The 21,833-nt window shown below is 35.9% G+C and overlaps 1 protein-coding gene across 4 annotated transcripts in view; it reads left to right on the top strand.

Moving 5' to 3' along the window:
• Positions 1 to 21,833, top strand: part of COP1 (COP1, E3 ubiquitin ligase) — a 226,045-nt gene that overhangs the window by 107,200 nt on the left and 97,012 nt on the right. For all 4 annotated transcript variants that reach the window (XM_027565409.1, XM_027565410.1, XM_027565408.1 and 1 more), the window contains one exon: positions 3,322 to 3,457. In XM_027565409.1, the coding sequence (XP_027421210.1) occupies positions 3,322 to 3,457 (136 nt within the window). The remainder of the gene's footprint in view (positions 1 to 3,321; positions 3,458 to 21,833) is intronic.

The raw sequence follows: 21,833 nt of genomic DNA, 5'->3' as shown, positions 1-21,833 counted from the left end.
AGTTTTATACTTAATAGATATGGTTGTATTGTACTCCACACATGGTTGTCTTAGTTTTTAGGAATCTCGAATTTAACTTATCAAATTTGTACACTGATGACACATATTGCTGAATATGAAGTTTCTCCTAGTTTTCTTGGCTGTGAAGAAGACCTTGAAACTTCTTTGTAATGGGTACCTAAGAGTTTGATTGTCCTTTTGTCTATGTTCAACTGAGAACCCACTCCCCATCCCCGCTTCTATTTTCATCTATGAAAATGAGAGATAACTAAGAAATTAATATCTTGAATTCTTAATTGTAATTGGAAAAGAAGCTAAATTATGAAGCATTAGAAGACAGAAAAGAGACACTGAATACACTTTTACAGAATAATCTGTAATTAGAATAGGAGAGGTGATTTGCCAGAAGATATATATGGATGTTGATCAAAAACCAACCAAGCAAACAGAATCCTACCTTTTCACAACCAGATAAGTGAAATCTATGCTTTCAGATACTGAAATAATTGTTTTTTTAAATTTAAATTTATTTATTTTAATTGGAGGCTAATTACTTTACAGTATTGTATTGGTTTTGCCATACATCAACATGAATCCACCATGGGTGTACACGTGTTCCCCATTCTGAACCCACTCTCCCACCTCCCTCCCCATACCATCCCTCTTGGTCATCCCAGTGGACCAGCCCCAAGCATCCTGTATCCTGCATTGAACCATCTTTTTCTAAGGTAGCTGAACTTCTGGCCATCATACCCAATAGTTTAACACCAACTTTCAACAGAAGTTATAAAAAAAAATTTAAAAACAATTATTTCAATATAATTGGTATGATGGCCAGAAGTTCAGCTACCTTAGAAAAAGATTATAATCTTCTACAGAATATACATTTTTGAATGCTTGTGGATTTTATGTACTTAGAGATTGATGTCAAAAGGTTGAAAGAATAGATTAACATTAAACCAAATTTTAAATGGATATCTAAAGTAACTGTCTTTTTAGTATTATATTAAGTAGCTCACAGTAATAGGGTTGTCTTAATTTAGAAATGGAGAAGGCAGTGGCACCCCACTCCAGTACTCTTGCCTGGAAAATCCCATGGACAGAGGAGCCTGGTAGGCTGCAGTCCATGGGGTCACGAAGAGTCGGACACGACTGAGCGACTTCACTTTCACTTTTCCCTTTCACGCATTGGAGAAGGAAATGGCAACCCACTCCAGAGCTCTTTCCTGGAGAATCCCAGGTACGGGGGAGCCTGGTGGGCTGCCGTCTGTGGGGTCACACAGAGTTGGACACAACTGAAGCGACTTAGCAGCAGCAATTTAGAAAAAGAACCAGTTAGCTATTGTATCCAAACTACTTTGTAGTACAGTTGATATCTTCCCCCCCTGCTGATTTTTCCCTGTAATAACCTATGTTTTATTTATAATTTGTTGAACTTCCTGAGAATAATTTTTGTCAACTAAGAGCTTCAGCCCAATAACATTTTGATATTGCATGCTAATTAGGTTTGTTCCTTTTACTTTTCCCAGAATGGAAACACTACAAAATTGAACCCTTTTAATGTAGGTCATTAGATGACTGTGTGAAGTTAGCTTTTAAATCTTTAACATTTAAAATATTGCAGACAGAAGCTTAGTTTCCTCAATTATTTTCCTTTATAATAATTGTTAGATAAATTTCTTCATGTCAAGAATTTAAGATAACTGGAAATCTCCAGATAAATAAATTCTTAATTATATATCACATAGTATAGTAAAAGTAAAATAATTCTTTTCGCTTAATGATACTTACAGTGTAATTTCTTTTAGCCTACTGTTTTTTCAGAGAACATTTGAGAAGGAAAATCACAAAACTTTAAAAGATTGTGTGTGTGTTTATGTATGTATATGAGCTAAGAATAAGGAGGAAGTTATGAAAAAAAACATTGTTGTAACAGGCTTATTTCAAGTTTCCATATAGGAGGCTAACTAACGTAATTGTGTGCTTTACTTTTCTTTCTTTGGGAAGGAAAATGCAAGTCCAAACTTTAATCAATTTTAGAAAACAATGTTCTTTATTTATGCTTTTTCGTTGTAGGCCTGTTTCTACATTGGAGAGTAGATTAGCTCTCTTCATTAGAAGAGTAGATTAGATCTTTCATAACCTGACTTTGTGATTTAAATTCTACGTCATTTAATTATGAATAGCTTACTGAAATGGATTTTACTCAAAGTATTTGTAGAGTTCTGTTGGATGGAATTACTGTTTTCCATGTTCCACCAAGATATTTGCATGAACCTATTTTAAATTTGACTTTGAAAATTAAGGATTAATACGTTGCAGTTTTACTCCCATCCCATAATTGGTTTTGAAACACTTCAATGTATTATGTGAACAAATACTTCATTTGCTTTTTATTTAAAAATTCATTTTTTAATCTAAATTGTGTTTTGACTAGTAAACAGGAGCATGATAATGTATCCCTGTAAATATGTTCCTTCAAACTAACAAAACTCTCACTTTCTCCATTGATAAGGGATTTTATTTTAATAAATAATTTAACCTTTCTTGATCATAGGTACTTTTTTTCCTTTGTTTTGCAAGAAATGATTGCTTAAAAAAGAAAGAGAATTCATAGTATGGTCTTATTGGTGTTCAAAGAGACAGTGTCTTTCAAGAACCACTAAGAAATTTTTATGAAAACTGAAAGATCAGCTAATTAATTTGTGTACATTCAGTTCAGTTCAGTCGCTCAGTCGTGTCCAACTCTTTGCGACCCCATGAATTGCAGCACGCCAGGCCTCCCTCACCAACTCCCGGAGTCCACCCAAACTCATGTCCATCGAGTCGGTGATGCCATCCAGCCATCTCATCCTCTGTCGTCCCCTTTTCCTCCTGCCCCCAATCCCTCCCAGCATCAGGTTCTTTTCCAATGAGTCAACTTTTTGAATGAGGTGGCCAAAGTATTGGAGTTTCAGCTTCAGCATCAGTCCTTCCAATGAACACCCAGGACTGTTCTCCTTTAGGATGGACTTGTTGGATCTCCTTGCAGTTCAAGGGACTCTCAAGAGTCTTCTCCAACACTACAGTTCAAAAGCATCAATTCTTCGGTGCTCAGCCTTCCTCAAGGTCCAACTCTCACATCCATACATGACCACTGGAAAAACCATAGCCTTGACTAGACGGACCTTTGTTGGCAAAGTAATGTCCCTGCTTTTTAATACATTAGTCCTCTCTAAATATGAGTTGTTGTTTATATTTAGAATATAATTGTTAATCTGTGGTTATTGCTCTTTGACTTACGTTGCAGTTCTATTTGTTTATTTTGTTTTCTTCATATAGATGACAGTCGAACTGCAAGCCAGTTGGATGAATTTCAGGAATGCTTGTCCAAGTTCACTCGATATAATTCAGTACGACCTTTGGCTACATTGTCATATGCTAGTGATCTCTATAATGGTTCCAGCATAGTTTCTAGGTAAGTATTGGGCAGCACTCTGTATTATTTTCTTTTGCAGAAGTATCTAGAATTTAATTGAATTTGAGAAGCAGTAGTGTTATGGTTAAGAGCCTATGTTCTGAAATCCAGGTTGCCTGCCAATTTTTCTCTCTGTGGTCTTTGGCGATTTCTGAATCTCTTTAGTCCTTGATTTATCTGTAAAATGGAATGTTTGTTAGTATCCACCTCATAGGGCTGCAGTTTGTTTTCTTATAATTCTTTTGTCTGGTTTTGATAACAAGGTATATTCTTATATATTATAAGCCTATAATTATTATATAAAAATTCTTATATTCTTAAGATATAAGAATTAAGATAAATACAAGGATATAAGAACTCTTAAATTCTTATAAGAATATAGTTCTTATAGTCTTATAATATTATAATTTATCTTATAATTCTTATATAAGCTTATATCCTTATAAGAATATATAAGAATATACATATGTATATATATATATTTCTATTTTTCAGTTTTTTAGAAAAATTTGTAAAGAATTAGTATTATTTCTTCTTTACATATTTGGTGCAGTTCTCCATTGAAGCTGTCTTGGTCTAGAGTTTTCTATGAGGGAAGATTTTTAAATACAAATCTAATTTTTAAAAGAGATTTAAGGCTAATCAAGTTATCCATTTCTTTTGGATTGAACATTAGTTTGTGCCTTTCAAGAAATTTGTCCATTTCATCTAGGTTGTTTAGTTTATTGGCATACTAGTATTCATAGTATTCTTTATTATCCTTTTAATATCTTTATATTCCATAGTGATTTTCCTTTTTTCATCCTTGGTTTTAGAAATTTGTTTCTTTTTTTTTTCCAACCTAATAGTCAGGCTTAGCAATTTTTATCTTCTCAAAGAACCAGCTTCTGGTTTATTGATACTCTCTATTTTTCTGTTCTCTATTTCATTGATTTTCTACTCTTAACTTTATTATTTCCCATTTTCTTCTTTCTTTATGTGTACTTTGCTCTTATCTTTCTAGTCTCTTAAGGTAGAAACTAAAGTGACTGAGTTGAAACATTTCTTCTTTTCTAATATAATTTGTATTGTAAATTTCCCTCTAAGCATTGTATTAAGTACATCCCACAATATTTTGTGTGGTATCTTTTCTTTTTTCCCCAAATTCTTTTATTCTGGGGAAATACACAGGACATAAAATTTACCATCTTAACAAGTGAACTGTTCACTGGTATTAAATACATTCATAATACTGTGCACCTATCATCACTGTCTATCTCCTTGACACTTGACATCTTATAAAACTGAAACTCAGTACCCATTAAACAAATAACTCATTGTTTTTTCTTGCCCCCCAGTCCTGGTAAGCACCATTCTGCTTTCTTTGTCTGTGATTTTGATTACTTCAGGTATCTCATATAAGTGGAATGGTGCAATACATTTCTTTTTGTGACTGGCTTATTTCATTTAGGGTGATGTCATCAGTGTACATCCATCTTACAGAATTCCCTTTTTATAGATGAATATTGTTCTGTTGTATGTGTATGTGTGTGTGTGTGTGTATATATATATATATATATATACACCACACATTTATCTGTCTGTCAATGAATGCTTGTGTTGCTTCCATGTTTCAGCTACTGTGAAGATGCTACTATGAACATGGGTGTAAAAATATCTCTTTGAGACCTTGCATGCAGTTCTTTTGTGCATATACTCAGAAATGGAATTGCTGGATCACATGGTAGTTTTATTTTTAATTTTTCGAAGAACTGCCGTACTATTTTCTACTGGGGCTATACCACTTAGCTCCACATTCTTGCTAGGACTTGTTTTCTGTTTTTTTGATCATAGCTATTTATTGAGTTTGAGATTAGATTTAATTTGAATTCCCTGATGATTAGTGATGGTCTTTTCATATGCCTACTAGTCATTCTTGCCTGGAAAATCCCGCAGACAGAGGAGCCTGGTAGGCTACAGTCCATGGGGCTGCAAAGAGTCAGATACAACTGAGCAACTTCACTTAACACTTTTCACTTTCACTAGTCATTTGTATATCTTCTTCGAGGAAATGTCTGTTCAAGTGCTTCTTCCATTTTTGAATTGAATTTGTTTTTTTGTTGTTGAGTTTCAGGAATTTCTGATACATTCTGAATTTTTAGAGGATAATTGCTTTCCAGTGTTGTATTGGTTTCTGCTGTAGAGCAGCACAAATCAGTCTAATCTGAATATTAATCCTTTCTCAGATTTGTAAATATTTTCTCTCATTCTGTGAGTTGCCTTTTTACTCTGTTGATATTGTCTGTTGATACACATAATTTTAAAAATTTTACAGTCTTATTTGTCATATTTTTTCTTTTGTGTTGCTTGTGCCTGTGGTGGCATACAAGAAATCATTGCCAATCTAAAGTTGTAAAGAGAATTTTATGGTTTTAGATTTCAGTTTTTGATCCATTTTGAGTTAATTTTTATATATAGTTTTAAGGAAGGATCTAAATTCATTCTTTTGCATGTGAATATCTAGTTTTCTCAGGATCATATGTTGAAAAAATTGTCCTTTCTCCATTGAATGGGCTTGGTACTCTTGTCAAAAATCCTTTGATCATATATGCAAAGGTTTATTTCTATATTCTCTCTTCTGTTCCACTAGTGCATATCTCTGTTTTGATCTATGTTTTTTGACTCCTATAGACTTGCAGTAAGTTTTGATATCAGGAAGTGTGAGTTCTCTAGCTACTTCAGGTCCTTTGGAAATCCATGTGAATTTTAGGATGGGTTTTTATATATCTGTAAAAAATGTTATTGGGATTTTGATAGGAATTGCATTAAATCTGAACATCACTTTGGGTAGTACTGACATCATAACAATATTCAACCTTCCTATCCATGAACATGGGATGTGTTTTCATTTATATCTTTTTTCGTTTCTTTCAGCAATGTTTAGTAGTACTGTTGTACAGTCATCACCTTTGTTAATTGCTAAATATTTTTTTGTTGCTGGTGTTTTTCTTATTAGATTGTTCATTGTAATTGTATCAAAGATATGATATTTTTTATTTTTACTCAGTTCAAAACACATTTGAATTTCAAACTTGATTTTATTTTGACTCATGGATTATTGAGACTTACTCAGTTCAGTTCAGTTCAGTCGCTCAGTCGTGTCCGACTCTTTGCGACTCCATGAACTACAGCACACCAGGCCTCCCTGTCTATCACCAACTCCTGAAGTTCACTCAAACTCACATCAATCAAGTCGGTGATACCATCCAGCCATCTCATCCTCTGTCGTCCCCTTCTCCTCCTGCCCCCAATCCCTCCCAGCATCAGAGTCTTTTCCAATGAGTCAACTCTTCGCATGAGGTGGCCAAAGTACTAGAGTTTCAGCTTTAGCATCATTCTTTCCAAAGAACACCCAGGGCTGATCTCCTTTAGAATGGACTTGTTGGATCTCCTTGCAGTCCAAGGGACTCTCAAGAGTCTTCTCCAACACCACAGTTCAAAAGCATCAATTCTTCGGCGCTCAGCTTTCTTCACAGTCCAACTCTCGCATCCATACATGACCACAGGAAAAACCATAGCCTTGACTAGACAGACCTTTGTTGGCAAAGTAATGTCTCTGCTTTTCAATATAGGTTGGTCATAACTTTCCTTCCAAGGAGTAAGCATCTTTTGATTTCATGGCTGCAGTCATCATCTGCAGTGATTTTGGAACCCAAAAAAATAAAGTCTGACACTGTTTCCCCATCTATTACCCATGAAGTGATGGGACCAGATGCCATGATTTTCGTTTTCTGAATGTTGAGCTTTAAGCCAACTTTTTCACTCCCCTCTTTCACTGTCATCAAGAGGTTTTTCAGCTCCTCTTCACTTTCTGCCATAAGGGTGGTGAGACTTAATAGTTTTCAAATATTGGGTTTTTCTAGTTATCTTTTTGTTATTATATTATTTTTGTTGTCATCATCTTGATGACCATTCTTTAAATTTTTTTCAGCAAAATTTTCTAATATACATAAGATGGGAGAGAATGGAATCCTTTGTAACAGTCACCTCCCAGACTCATCAGTGATCCAAATTTTGCTCTACCTTCTTTGTTTATACTCTTTATTCTTACTCTCTTGGCTTAAGTATTTTGAAGCAAATGCCAGGTATCTTGTCATTTCAACAATACAGTCCTAAGAATATCTGTGTCTTAAAATATGGACATTATATAACTACAGGGCTGTATTTCATCTAACACAATTAGCAGTAGCCCCTTGGAAGTATCAAATTGCTAGTGTACGTTCAAATTTTCTTCATAGAATAGACAAGACTTAAAAAAGATATTTTTGATTCAGTTCAGGAATTTGATAAGTTTTAACTTTTTAGAAATTAGTAAAACTACATGTGCTTTTTCATTTACATGACTCAGATTTTTATTTATGTAATGAATATTCATCTTGAAATTCAGGCCAATAGCTAAAAAGATGATTACATTAAATCTTACTGTATTCAAGCTTGTTTAACTTGGTAACAAATAAGACAAAAATCATACATTTATTTATTTTTCTATAGGTTGAAAATAGAAGCATTCCTTTTCATGCCCTGGAATGATTAAAGTTTAAAAATGTAGAAGTTTGTGGGTTTTGCTTAACTAATTAATTAAAATAGTAATTAACCTATTTAACAAAAATTCATTGACCACCTAGTATAGGCGAGGCTAGGCATATAGCCATGAACAGGTCAGCTTTGATGCTTGGATTCAGAACTCTCAGTTTTATTTCAGTGCTTTTATACAATAAATCATATTGACCTGTTGTGTATACATTTACCTATAATTATATGGCTCTACCCAACTGAAATGTAATGCAGGTTAGAAATCTGTTGTAATATTGATTAGTGTCCCAGACCATCGTGAATTCATCCTGAATTATATTTTCTTCTCCATTTAAAAATGAACAAAAAACCAAAAACAAAATAAAAATTTCCTTCTTAACTTCATATTACAAAAGCAGCATTTCTAGTTAGAAAATGTAGGATTGGTTATTCACTTCTGCATGCATGCATGCTAAATCGCTTCGGTTGTGTCCAACTCTTTGTGACCTTATGGATTATATAGCCCGTCAGGCTTCTCTGTCCATGGGATTCTCCAGGCAAGAATGCTGGAGTGGGTTGCCATGCCTTCCTCCAGTGCATCTTGGGCATCTTCCCGACCCCGGGATTGAACCTGCATAGGTATTCAAAAAAGAATAAAAGCTGTTCTTTCCTGAAAGCCATTTTAGCTTGATTTAATGTAATTCTGTTTTTTAAAAAATAAGTAAACCTTGATCATAGAAAGACACTTACATAGAATGCTGTGTTTTCTGAGGCAGACATTTACATAGGAAAATTTAAGATTTCAGTTTGGAAATATCTCACTAAAAGTGAGATTAGTTGTATCAGAATATTTCAATCAAAATATTTCAAGCAAAAAGCTTAAAGCTGCTTTTGTTTCATCTTGCATGTAAATGTCCATTTTTTTCTCATATTTACATTGAATTAATTTTCTGAAGGAAAAATTTCCAATTTCAAAAGTGCATAAGGCAGAACTGATAAATACTATAAAACAATCCGTACAAGAAACATACAATCCATACAAAGAAACATACAATCCATAGTATCAAGGGGTTTTGAAACTTTCACAACACTGGTAGTTTTTGTTTTTTTCTAGTTTCTCACATTCAAACACATCATTGATAAGATTCATTCTGATAACAGATTCATTTTAAAAGCTTTCAGTTCCTTGCTAATTAGGACATTTAATGAATTTCTTTGGGAAAGAGAGGTGAGACATGTTAGAGATGACGAATAATGTTAATTTGGTACATTAATTCATTGCATTACAGAAGAAATTATTCTTTCTGTGAAATTACATGAAATGCGTCCAGTGTTTGGTCATTTATTGCAGTGAAAATCTCACTGAGAATAAAAGCTGAACCAAAACTTTTGCTTTTAAAATTTGTCGTCCTTTGCTTATGGATCACATTGGGTTATTTAAAGTAACACCAAAAAAATAAATAAATAAATAAAGTAACACCATGTTCATTAGTCCAGAAGGTGGCAGCATTTGTTTACTTTGACAATATCTCAACTATTAGACAATGGACAAGGTATGGAAATTAGTGACTTATAAGTGAAGTTCATTCTCATGAATACTAGATAGTCCTCGGTTACCATCAACAGTTAATATAAAGGACAGAGAACTTTTCTGACACACAGCAATAATGGTACATTTTGCATTTTTTCTTAAATTAGGTATTCAGCGGCCCCGAGAGGAAATGCTTTGATGCTGCATTGTTTAAACTTACTGAATACTTGGTGGCAGTGGCTCTTTGTTGAATTCGTGGTTTGAATTATGCATACCTAGATTGTTTTGGTTAAAATTGTTATATTCTCCATCTGTAGTTTAGAGATTATTTTAACATTTTTGTTTATATTTTCTCAAATTCTTGAAATAGAATTACATGAGGCATTAGTAAATTCATAAGAAAATGGTTATATATCGTGGCATTTTTTTGTTGCTGGCGATGTAGTGTTTGATTACTTTTCTTCAGACACCATTATAGTATTTTACATGACATTGTAAGTGTTTCACTAATTCTTTTAATCTTTATATCAGCCCTCTGGAGTAAGGCATTGTCATTAATCTCATTCTACACTGGAGGAATTGAGATAGAAATTTCCTAACTTGTCCAAGGTCAACACAGTGCTACGAAATGACGGAACTAAGATTTGAACTAAGACGTTCGGGGCCCTTGGTTCTGCTGTTCTAGTGTCCCTTCAAGATCTGCTGAAACCTTGGGCAAGTTTCTGAAAGCGCTTTACTTTTGAGACAGCCAAAAGAAGTAGTTCTTGTGAGCTTCTGATACTTTGTATCCCAATTACATCTAACTTGGCTTTAATAATGAAAATTTATTTTTAATTTAATGTAGATATGATGTTCCAATGTCACTTTTGCCCTAGTTTGAAAATATTCAAATTAAATACTTATTTTTTTTGTAGTAGCCAGTTATAAGGATTGCTTTAACTTCTGTTTTTAATGACAGTCAGTGCTGATCCAGATTTAAGATACCTTTTAATATATTCTTTATTGCAGAATACTGTGAGTTTTAAATTTGTGCTTAAAAATAGGTTGTCTCCAGGTAATTAGTGACTTGTTTCCTGGGGAAGAAGTATGATTTTTAGGGCTGCTTATGCATTCCTCTGTTTTTCAGACCATATTTCTGTTACTGTCTTAAGAGTTAGTGGGCCATCTGGGGTTGGTGAGAAATGAGAGGAGTGGAAATGCAGAGCAAAGGATTTTTTTTTTTTTCCCTTCAGAATTTGGCCCGGGGCCAGTTTTTTGAAGCAGTAATTTAAAACATTGTATTCTAGGCTAGAAGCTTCATCAGGGAAGGGATCTTATCTGCCTTATTCCCTGCTGCATCTCCATGTCTGGCACATGGTAGGTACTCATTAGTAAATAGTTGTTGAATGAATGCATGCATGAATGGAAAACTGTCTGCAGGCCCTAGAAGGGCTCAGAGCAGGCAAGGATCCAGCCGTTGTCAACCTTCACCTGCTTTTATATATTTGCTTGCTGATAAGTATTCCTTTGAATAAAGTATCTCTAGGCTAAAAAAGAAGTCTTTAAATCACCAATGACACTTGACAGAAAAATAAGTTAATGTTAACAACTTAAAATAGAGACATCCAAGCTTGTCAGCAAGTGTTAATGAGTTTTAGTTCTGTGATAATTCAAGACACAGTCTAAAGACGAAATAAGGAACAGTCTACATTTAAGCTTTAGAAATTGCTACATACCCTCCCTACCCCATAAGCCTCTGTCCTAACTTTTTCCTCTTCATCTCAATTCCTCTTGGTTTTCCTGTTTATTTTCTTTTGCCCTTGCTTAGGCTGAGGCTTGTCAATAGTACAGTGAAGCAATACACTCAAATCATTTTATGCTTATTACCATAAAGTATTGATTAGGCTAGCATTTGAGATTTTAATAGGCTAGTGAAACTTTGTCACTAATCAACAAAAAGCCAGCAACAAAGAATCCTACCTTCTATTCATGATAAAATTACTTACCTGGAAAAGACTAGATAGAGTTTGTTAAACTAATGACTGTTTTCAAATTATCAAAGTAGATAAGGAATTAGAATGATTCTGTTTGGTACCAAGAGACAAAAGTAGGACTAATGGCCAGAAAGTGAAAGTGAAAGGGTTAGTCATTCGGTCCTGACTCTTTGCGACCCAGTGCGCTATAACCCACTGGAAGCCACATTTTAGTCATTTTAATATTAATACAGGGAAGATTTGCTCTTCTGAATTTTTTAAAAACTAAGCTCTAGGTTTTTTTTTTTTTAATCTAGAAAATTTTTCTACAATCCTTAGATCAGTCATACATATTTATCTGTATTTTTTATGGTATTGTTTTTGTTTTACTTTTAATTGTATGTATTTATAATGAATACTGTCATGTTGAGAGTACAGATAAGAGTGATATACAACATAGTGGCAAACTTATAAGCAAATATATAGAATAAAGTGTAGTAAATGCTAGGAAAGCTTTACTGGGTACAGTATGGAGAATGGATTTGAAAGAAGCAAGAGTAGGAAGTAGGGAGATCTAATATGTAGATAGTTGTTGAAATTGGCCAGGCATAGTACATGATGCTTGCTTATGTGGGTGAGGTCAGTGAGGCTTGGGTGAAGAAGTGTTTTAAAAATATGTGGGCCCTAGGGTAGACAGAACTTGATGATTGATGGATGATGTTGTCTTTGAAGCAGAGGATGATAACTTCCAGGTTTTAGGCTTCAGTAGCTGGGCAGAAAAATTTGGGTGCATTTACAGAGACAGGGATCCTGGAAGAAGGGTAGGTTTAAAGGTAATGAGGCACATGGGATCTTATGCTTAGGCTCTATTATACAGAGACGAGATCCGTGAATATGGGGATTTGTACAGTTGGTAATTGTGGTTGTAAACTCATAGAGCTCCAACATTTAAAGCTCAGGTAGACGAAGAGGAACCAGTAAAGCAGATCAAGGAGGTTTTTAGGTGAAAACAAAAACTAAGAGAGGTTATTGCCATGCAAACTAATGAATGAGGAACGGTGAGATAATTTGTAGGATTAGATCATGTGCAGGATTGCATCCAAAGCAAAGTGAGACTTTGCCTTCATTTAAAGGGAGGACACTTCCTCCATAATAGTAGGGAAAGAAGAGAATGGGTTCAAAGACAGGTATGCTTGTGTATTTAGTGACAAGGAGAGAAAGAGAGTTCTTCTCTTAAGAGTTTATATTTTTTCCATGTCATCTCAGAGTGACACATTGAAAGGGTGGTTAGCGTATATGTTTGGCTGTAAAAGAAAAAGATATTATATGACTAAAATGATTAAATTTATGGACCATGGAACTTAAAAGGCATACTGAGGGAAATAAAGATAGGCAAGGTGTTGAGAAAGAGGCAAAGTGGTGGAATCAGCTGTATGGAGGCTGAAAATAAAGGATTGTGAGAATAGACAGCAAGTCAGGGAGTGTTGGTATGGAGATTGTGGTTGAGAATTATTTGCATTTTTGGCAGGAAATTCTTTTTCATCTCTGTGCTCGTAACACTGGGTAATTTGCCTGATATCTAATGGGCTGTCCTGTTTGTTGACCCAATCGTAGAATAAACTAAAATGCAAGGTAAAAAGTAAATAATAAATGCTTGTAGGAATCTGATAAAATGCTAAAGATGAAGTTCACTTTAGGCTGAACTTCAGGTTCCTGAAGGTATTGGAGGTGGTTCTTTTAATTTTTTTCTTCTGAATTTCTGTAGATTATTCTTTCTCTACTTGGTCTTTAAGATAGGAAGTGACATTAATATACTTCTATTTTCTTCACTGTGTTCAAAATCCCCTCTTTTGTAATGTGTTGCTGCAGTCTGCGATGGAAATGGTAATTGTTGAAGTCTGGTTGTCATTGTACTTGCTTAAGTTTGGGGGAAAATAAAGCTTGGTTTGCAGCTTCTCCAGATAGGTTCAGTGATAGCAGCAAGAAGTGATAGCTACCTAGCTTGACAAGGGGAAGAAACGATGAAACTGCAAATAGGAGCTAAAAAGTAAAGCAGGTTGTTTTCTATTTAATATGAGGTTACGTGGTTTGCCATATGAGAGATCACTGAGGTGTAATAGAATGTGGTAGCTAATGTCATCAGGGCTGTTCACCTTACTATGCTCAGTGTGTTCATATAAAGATAGTAAGGAGTATATTATATTTGATAGATTGTATTCATAAAGGATCAAAAGTTGGTTCTAAAATTTATTTAACTAATGTTTATTGGGCACGTACTCTGACTTAGAGCAATAGACTGATATGTCCAGATAATACTATTCTGTTATCTTTTAAAAATAATTTTAAATATACATACTGCCATTTGCATAAGTGTAATATGAAATTTCATATTTCTTTGTAATGGCTTTAAAAATTTTAGTTTCAAGCTTTGATTTTATTGATTTTATTTATATAAAAGAAGATGTTATGAATAAGAAAAATACGGACTTTTATGCTTAGTACAGGAATCAGCCAACTATGACCCATGGGACTCACATTTGGTCCTTCACCTATTTTCTTTTTTAACTTTTTATTTTGTATTGGGGAATAGCCAATTAACAATACTGTGATAATTTTAGGTGAACATCAAAGGGACTCAGCCATATATACATGTATCCATTCTTCTGCAAACTCCCCTTCCATCCATTCTGCCTCATAACGTCGGGGAGAGTTTCCTTTCACAGTTTCTGTAGAAACTTCAATGGGAAGTTTCCTTCCCATGGCAAGGCAAAGGTCCTTGTAGGTAGGTCCTTGTTGGTTATCCATTTTAGATATAGCAGTGGCCATCATCTATTTTTGAATGACCCAGGAACTAAGCATGGTGTTTATATTTTTAATTGGTTGAAAAAAACAAAAGGAAAATAATAACATAGTGATGTACAGTAACATGACGTAGAATAATGACATAAAAATTATATGACATTTAAATTCAGTGTCCATAAGTAGGTTTAATTGGAACACAGTCTTGCTCATTCCTTTCCATATTGTCTCTGGCTGATTTTGAACTGCAGCAGCAGAGTTGAGTAGTTTGAAGAGAGACCCACACAGCTTCTCTGACCCTTTTACAGAACAGTTTTGCTGACTCTTGAACTAGTGGGTTTGCTTAGGCTCTAAAGATGTACTACTCCACTTTATTAAAGCTCTGTCATCTTTTGGGGGCCTTAGTGTCTATGAAAGAAAAGGGGGTTTGTGTCAGATTTTCTGATCTCCTAGGGGTGACTGGCTGACTATTTTATATGCTTCATCGTTACTTAACCTAAATGACCTATCACTCAGCCTGTAAGCACTCCATCATTGGTTGAGTGATAACTATAGTTTTTCAGTTCAGTTCAGTTCAGTTCAGTCGCTCAGTTGTGTCCGACTCTTTGCGACCCCATGACCCACAGCACACCAGGCCTCCCTGTCCATCACCAACTCCCGGAGTCCACCCAAACCCACGTCCATCGAGTCGGTGATGCCATCCAACCATCTCATTCTCTGATGTCCCCTTCTCCTCCCGCCTTCAATCTTTCCCAGCATCAGGGTCTTTTCAAATGAGTTAGCGCTTCGCATCAGGTGGCCAAAGTATTGGAGCTTCAGCTTCAACATCAGCCCTTCCAATGAACACCCAGGACTGATCTCCTTTAGAATGGACTGGTTGGATCTCCCTGCAGTCCAAGGGACTCTCAAGAGTCTTCTCCAACACCACAGTTCAAAAGCATCAATTCTTCGGTGCTCAGCTTTGTTTATAGTCCAACTCTCACATCCATACATGACCACTGGAAAGACCATAGCCTTGGCTAGACGGACCTTTATTGGCAAAGTAATGTCTCTGCTTTTTAATATGCTATCTAGGTTGGTCATAATTTTCCTTCCAAGGAGTAAGCATCTTTTAATTTCATTGCTGCAGTTGCCATCTGCAGTGATTTTGGAGCCCAGAAAAATAAAACCAGCCACTGTTTCCACTGTTTCCCCATCTATCTGCCATGAAGTGATCGGACTGGATGCCATGATCTTAGTTTTCTGAATGTTGAGCTTTAAGCCAACTTCTTCACTCTCCTCTTTCAGTTTCATCAAGAGGCTTTTTAGTTCCTCTTCACTTTCTGCCACAAGGGTGGTGTCATCTGCATATCTGAGGTTATTGATATTTCTCCCAGCGATCTTGATTCCGGCTTGTGCTTCTTCCAGCCCAGCATTTCTCATGATGTACTCTGCATATAAGTTAAATAAGCAGGGTGACAATATACAGCCTTGATGTACTCCTTTTCCTATTTGGAACCTGTCTGTTCCATATCCAGTTCTAACTGTTGCTTCCTCACCGGTTTTTAGTAGTCTTGTAATAACCAATTCTAACTGGTTCAGCAGCAGGTTTCCTGTTTGTGTCTTTTAAAAATGATTTATTGAGTGGAGCTGGAAAATGCCCTGAAATAAGACCCAGGCCTGCGCTCTGACTAGCTGTATCACACTCGGCTTTACACGGCTGCTTTCCCACTGCTGGTAGTAGTTGTCTCTCTCTCCCCCTTTCCTCTCGCACATGCATAGGTAATTTTTGTTGATAGCACTTGAAGTTATAAAACATTGTTCTTTGATCCATCCTTGAGAGGACTAAATTTGTTGTTCTATTATTTACATAATTTAAGTTTAATATATGTAGGATCACAAACTGGGTAGTTTTAAAAATCACCTTTGTTGAAGTACAATTTACAATAAAGTGTTTAATTTTGGCAGTTGTATAAACCACAATCTAAATAGAGAACATTTCAAAAAAATAAATAAATAAATAGAGAACATTTCAAAAGATTTTATTTACTGCCACTTTGCTTTTAATTCTCCAGACTCCTGTCCCAGGCCACTGGCTATCTGCTTTCTGTCATCATAGAGTAGTTTAGTCATTCTGGAGTTTATTATAAATAGAACCATGCAGAATGTACTCCTTTGTGTCTAGCTTGTTTAGCTCAGCATGTTTTGAGATTCATCCATGTTTTCTGCATCAGTTGTTAGTTAGTTAATTATTTAGCAGTATTCCATTTAATGAATATTCCACAGTTGGTTTATCCTTCATGTGTTGATGGACATCTGAGTTCTTTCTAATTTTTGACTATTATGAATAAAGCTCCTATGAATATTCACATACTAGTTATTTGGATATCATTTTCATATTTATTTCTCTGGGGTAAATACCTGGGATTGAAATTGCTGGGTTGTATGATTAGTTTGTGCTTAACATTTTAAGAAACTGCCAAACTATTTTCCAAAGTGATTGAGTTATTTTAACATTCCAGTCAGCAGTGTAGGAAAGTTCCATTTGTCTCAAACCCTCAATAACTCTTGGCATTGTCAGTCTTTTGATTTGTGGATATATAGATATTTGCTTGTTTTATTATGTGTTTCCCTTGTGACTAATGCTTTTTAATGTGCATATTGACCATTTTGTGTATCTTTTATGAAGCACCTATTCAAATTTTTTGCCCATTTTTTAAAAATCAGCCTTTACTATCACTGAGTAGTGAGAATTTTTTATGTACTAGGAATATGTCTTGGTAGTATTTTCTCCCAGTCTGTGATTTGCCTTTTAATTAATGCTGTCTTTCAAATAACATAAGTATTTAATTTTTATGAATTCCAGTTAGTTTTTTTAAATGATTTAGGCTCTTTCCTTTAGAAATGTTTGCCTGTCCCAAAGTATGAAGATTTTTATCCCCTGTTTTCTTCTATAATTTTAATAGTTTTAGCTTTTATGTATAAATCTGTAATCCATTTCAAGTTAATTTTTGTTTAGATTTTGAAGTAAAAGTTAAAATCAGTTTTTCCCCCAGTATGGATATCCACTTATTCCAAGCATTATTTGTTTAAAAGGTGAACCTTTCCCATTGGCTTCTGTCTTTAGAACCAATTGAGCAAGTATGTATAAATGTGCTTCTTGACTCTCTGTTCTGTTGTGTTAATCTGTATGTCTGCTCTTTGACTGGTTCTACACTCTTCTTGATTATTTTTTGTAGTTTCATAATAAGCCTTCAAATCAGGTAATGTAAATCCTACAACTTTGATACACTTTTTCATAGTTGTTTGTTATTCTAAATTCTTTGCATTTCTATAAAAATTTTAGAACAAGAACTCTCTCTCTTTTTCTTCCCTCTCCCCGACCCCCCAACATTCTGTGCATGGCTCCTCTATCCATATAATTGTCCAGGCAGTAATACTGGAGTGGGTAGCCATTCCTTTCTCCAGGGGATCTTCCTAACCCAAGGATTGAACCCAGGTCTCCCACATTGCAGGCAGATTCTTTACCATCTGAGCCACCAGGGAAGCACCCCGTTTCCCAAACAGTTCTCAACATCAGAACCAACTGGCAAAAATACCCAAATAGCATGAGCACTCACAAACAGTATTCAGCTGCACTCAGAACCCATTGGCAAAATGCCCATATAACACTAGCCACTCACAAATGGGAAAGTTGCCTATATGCACACCGGTGGACTTACCCAGTCTTGGAGCTCATCGGTTCGTCCCAAATGCAAGTTTCCATCCCGCCAAGAAAAAGCGTAAGTTGGCAGCCAGTGCTGAGCAGGGGAGAAACAGGAAGGATCCTCAGATGGTTTTGGCAGCTGCTAGGAATGTCCCCAAATCCCCTGCCTGCAGCTAGCTAGCCATAAGCAGCAGGCTAATACACTATCATAGCCACAGCTCTCCTTTGGAAGACCTGGAAAATTCCATGGACAGAGGAGCCTGGTAGGCTGCAGTCCATGAGGTCGCTAAGAGTTGGACACGACTGAGCGTCTTAGTTGTGGATTGGAGATGGAAATGGCAACCCACTCCAGTATTCTTGCCTGGAGAATCCCAGGGACAGAGGAGCCTGGTAGGAGGCTGTCTATGGGGTCGAACAGAGTTGGACACGACTGAAGTGATTTAGCAGCAGCAGTAGGAATGTCCCCAGATCCCCTGCCTACAGCTAGCTAGCCATAAGCAGCAGGCTAATACACTATCATAGCCACAGCTCTCTCCTGGAAGACCCAGGAGAGCCAGCCAGGAGACCCAGCAGTGGCCAGCCCCATGTTGGGTGCCGAATCTGTTACCAAAAGGTATGCATGGGAGGTCCACCTGCTTGCTGCTCAGAAGCTAATAAGCAGGCCAGGTTGGGGGAAAGGAAGGTTTGCTTTATTTTCAGATGCTGGCAACTGAGGGGGAGGGTGGTGGACATCTGTCCAAAGGCAGGCTGACTCCCCCCACCTCCCTTTAATTGAAAGGATTAATCTAATAAAAGTCACATTTTCTTTAATTGAAAGGATTAATCTAATAAAAGTCACATTTCATAAACATTTTCTCTTAGTTTTTTCTCAGTAGTTTTGTCCACTTGTTTCTGTAAGAAATAGGTAGATTTCTGATTTATTGAAGTCTATCTGGCTAACTTATTTTGGGAACATACTTTCATATATTTTATATGTGAAAATTTTCCTAGATTATACATTTTCACTTTAGATTACCCGTCTGTAGTGTTGAAGGCAATGGCGCCCCACTCCAATACTCTTGCCTGGAGAATCTCATGGACAGAGGAGCCTGGTGGGCTGCAGTCCATGGGGTTGCAAAGAGTCAGACACGACTGATCGACTTCACTTTCACTTTTCACTTTCATGCATTGGAGAAGGAAATGGCAACCCACTCCAGTGTTCTTGCCTGGAGAATCCCAGGGACGGTGGGGCCTGGTGGGCTGCCGTCTATGGGGTTGCACAGAGTCGGACATGACTGAAGCGACTTAGCAGTAGCAGCAGCAGTGTTGAATAGTTTCTTTGTATGATACTTGTGTTGTTTTCTGATGAAGCATCACAGCATTAATAAAATTAATGATTTAATATTGTATTCTTATTGGTTGCTTGTAAATGCTACCTGAGGATACTAAACGGTTAGATGTATCTTCTACTTCAATTTCAAAAGTAAAGAATTGAAACTTTTTCTTTGCCTATGGTTCCCTCCACTTTCCTAAATACAGACACATTCCAAAGAGGACACAGTATCATAGTAACTTTTGGAACAAAAAGATATTTCGCTTTTTAACTCTTGGTTTTTTTTCTCTAGTAGATGTTTTTATACTATCTTTCTGTTAATCCTTGTTTCAGAAGTTATTCTTAGTTTTCCAAAGTTCTCTAATAAACACCATCGATTATAAGATATTGTTATATTGTACATAGAAAGGTGTTTTAAGATAGATGAAGAATCTATAACTAAGTTAATTTAAGTGAGTATAAGTTATAACTTGCTATAGACTTAAATGAGAAAAATTTAATAATCGGTACATTGATCTTAAAGGGCCTCCAGTTGTGTCTTTAATTTTAAATACTTTGAATAGAAAGGTATTTTTGTGTTCATTCATGTCAGACTCTTTGCAACCCCATGGACTGTAACCTGCCAGGCTCCTCTGTCCATGGAATTTTCTAGGCAGGAATACTGGAGTGAGTTGCCATTTCCTACTCTAGGGAATGACCCAGGAATCAAACTGGGTTTGATCGAATCTCCTGACCCAGGAATCAAACTTGCATCTCCTGCATTAGCAGGCAGATTCTCTACAACTGTGCCACCTGGGAAGCCCAGAAAGATGTTATCACAGTGTGAAACACTTGGCATTCACACAAGTGTTACAGAATATATGTCAGATAGTATACATATTTGTCCTAGCTATTCTGTGATAGCCAGAGGGAACAGAAAAAGAAAAAATTTTAAAGTAGTTGTTTTAAAGCAACATCTTATAGCTTTGTGGAATTAAAACCCAAAAAGGCCGGTTAATATAAATAATCATACAAATATACACACAGAATTTAAATGTGGCTTCACTTTAGTGCCTGTAGAATCAAGTTTATCCATTCATTCAAGACAAGGGTCAGTAAATTAAGACCTGCAAGCCAGTTCTGACTCATTGTCTAATTTTGTACACCAAAAAGCTAAGAATAGTCTGTATATTTTTAAAAAGAAAATATAAAAAATATAAATAAATAATATTGAAAAAATATAAAGAATAACATTTTATGACAAAAATTATATGAAATTCAAAGTTCAGCATCCACAAATAAACTTCAACTGAACATTGATGCTATTTTGAAGTAAAAGTAATAGTTATTACAACCTATATACACATTAAAAAATTATAGTGCCCTAGCTATAATATGAGAGAGATAAAAGGAAAATAATTTTAAATGTAATGTATATTTAGTATGTAAATTATTTGATATGGCTGCATTAGATGATATAATGAAGTAGTCAGATACTTGAACCTACTTATAATGAATAAGTAGAGCAGTCAGAAATGCCATGGCTAGTTTGTCTTTATATGTATAATGAGATTCATTTCTATGCTCAGATAATTATTTGTAGGTTTTTTACTTGCACAGAAATGAGTGGTAAAAATATCTTTGAATGTATAAAGTAAATTTTAAGATAATCAATGTAATCAATAGACTAGGAAGAAGAAAGGCAAAAGCAATTTTGTTCTTTGCTCAGATTAGAGACTTAATGAGTTCAGTCGCTTAGTCGTGTCCAACTCTTTGTGATCCAATGAACTGCAGCACGCCAGGCCTCCCTGTCCATCACCAACTCCCGGAGTTCACACAAACTCAGATCCATCGAGTTGGTGATGCCATCCAGCCATCTCATCCTCTGTCGTCCCCTTCTCTTCCTGCCCCCAATCCCTCCCAGCATCAGAGTCTTTTCCAATGAGTTAACTCTTCACATGAGGTGGTTGAAGTATTGGAGTTTCAGCTTTAGCATAAGTCCTTCCAAAGAACACCCAGGACTAATCTCCTTTAGAATGGACTGGTTGAATCTCCTTGCAGTCCAAGGGACCCTCAAGAGTCTTCACCAACACCACAGTTCAAAAGCATCAATTCTTTGGCACTCAGCCCTCTTTATAGTCCAATTCTCACATCCATACATGACCACTGGAAAAACCGTAGCCTTGACTAGATGGACCTTTGTTGGCAAAGTAATGTCTCTGCTTTTGAATATGCTATCTAGGTTGGTCATAACTTTCCTTCCAAGGAGTAAGCATCTTTTAATTTCATGGCTGCAATCACCATCTGCTGTGATTTTGGAGCCCCAAAAAATAAAGTCTGACACTGTTTCCACTGTTTCCCCATCTATTTCCCATGAAGTGATGAGACCAGATGCCATGATTTTCGTTTTCTGAATGTTGAGCTTTAAGCCAACCTTTTCACTCTCCTCTTTCACTTTCATCAAGAGGCTCTTTAGTTCCTCTTCACTTTCTGCCATAAGGGTGGTGTCATCTGCATATCTGAGGTTATTGATATTTCTCCTGGCAATCTTGATTCCAGCTTGTGCT

Source organism: Bos indicus x Bos taurus, chromosome 16 (genome assembly GCF_003369695.1).
Source record: "Bos indicus x Bos taurus breed Angus x Brahman F1 hybrid chromosome 16, Bos_hybrid_MaternalHap_v2.0, whole genome shotgun sequence".
Taxonomy (NCBI): Eukaryota; Metazoa; Chordata; class Mammalia; order Artiodactyla; family Bovidae; genus Bos; species Bos indicus x Bos taurus.
The sequence above is the reverse complement of the archived record's forward strand: the minus strand, read 5'-3'. Positions and strand labels throughout refer to the sequence as shown.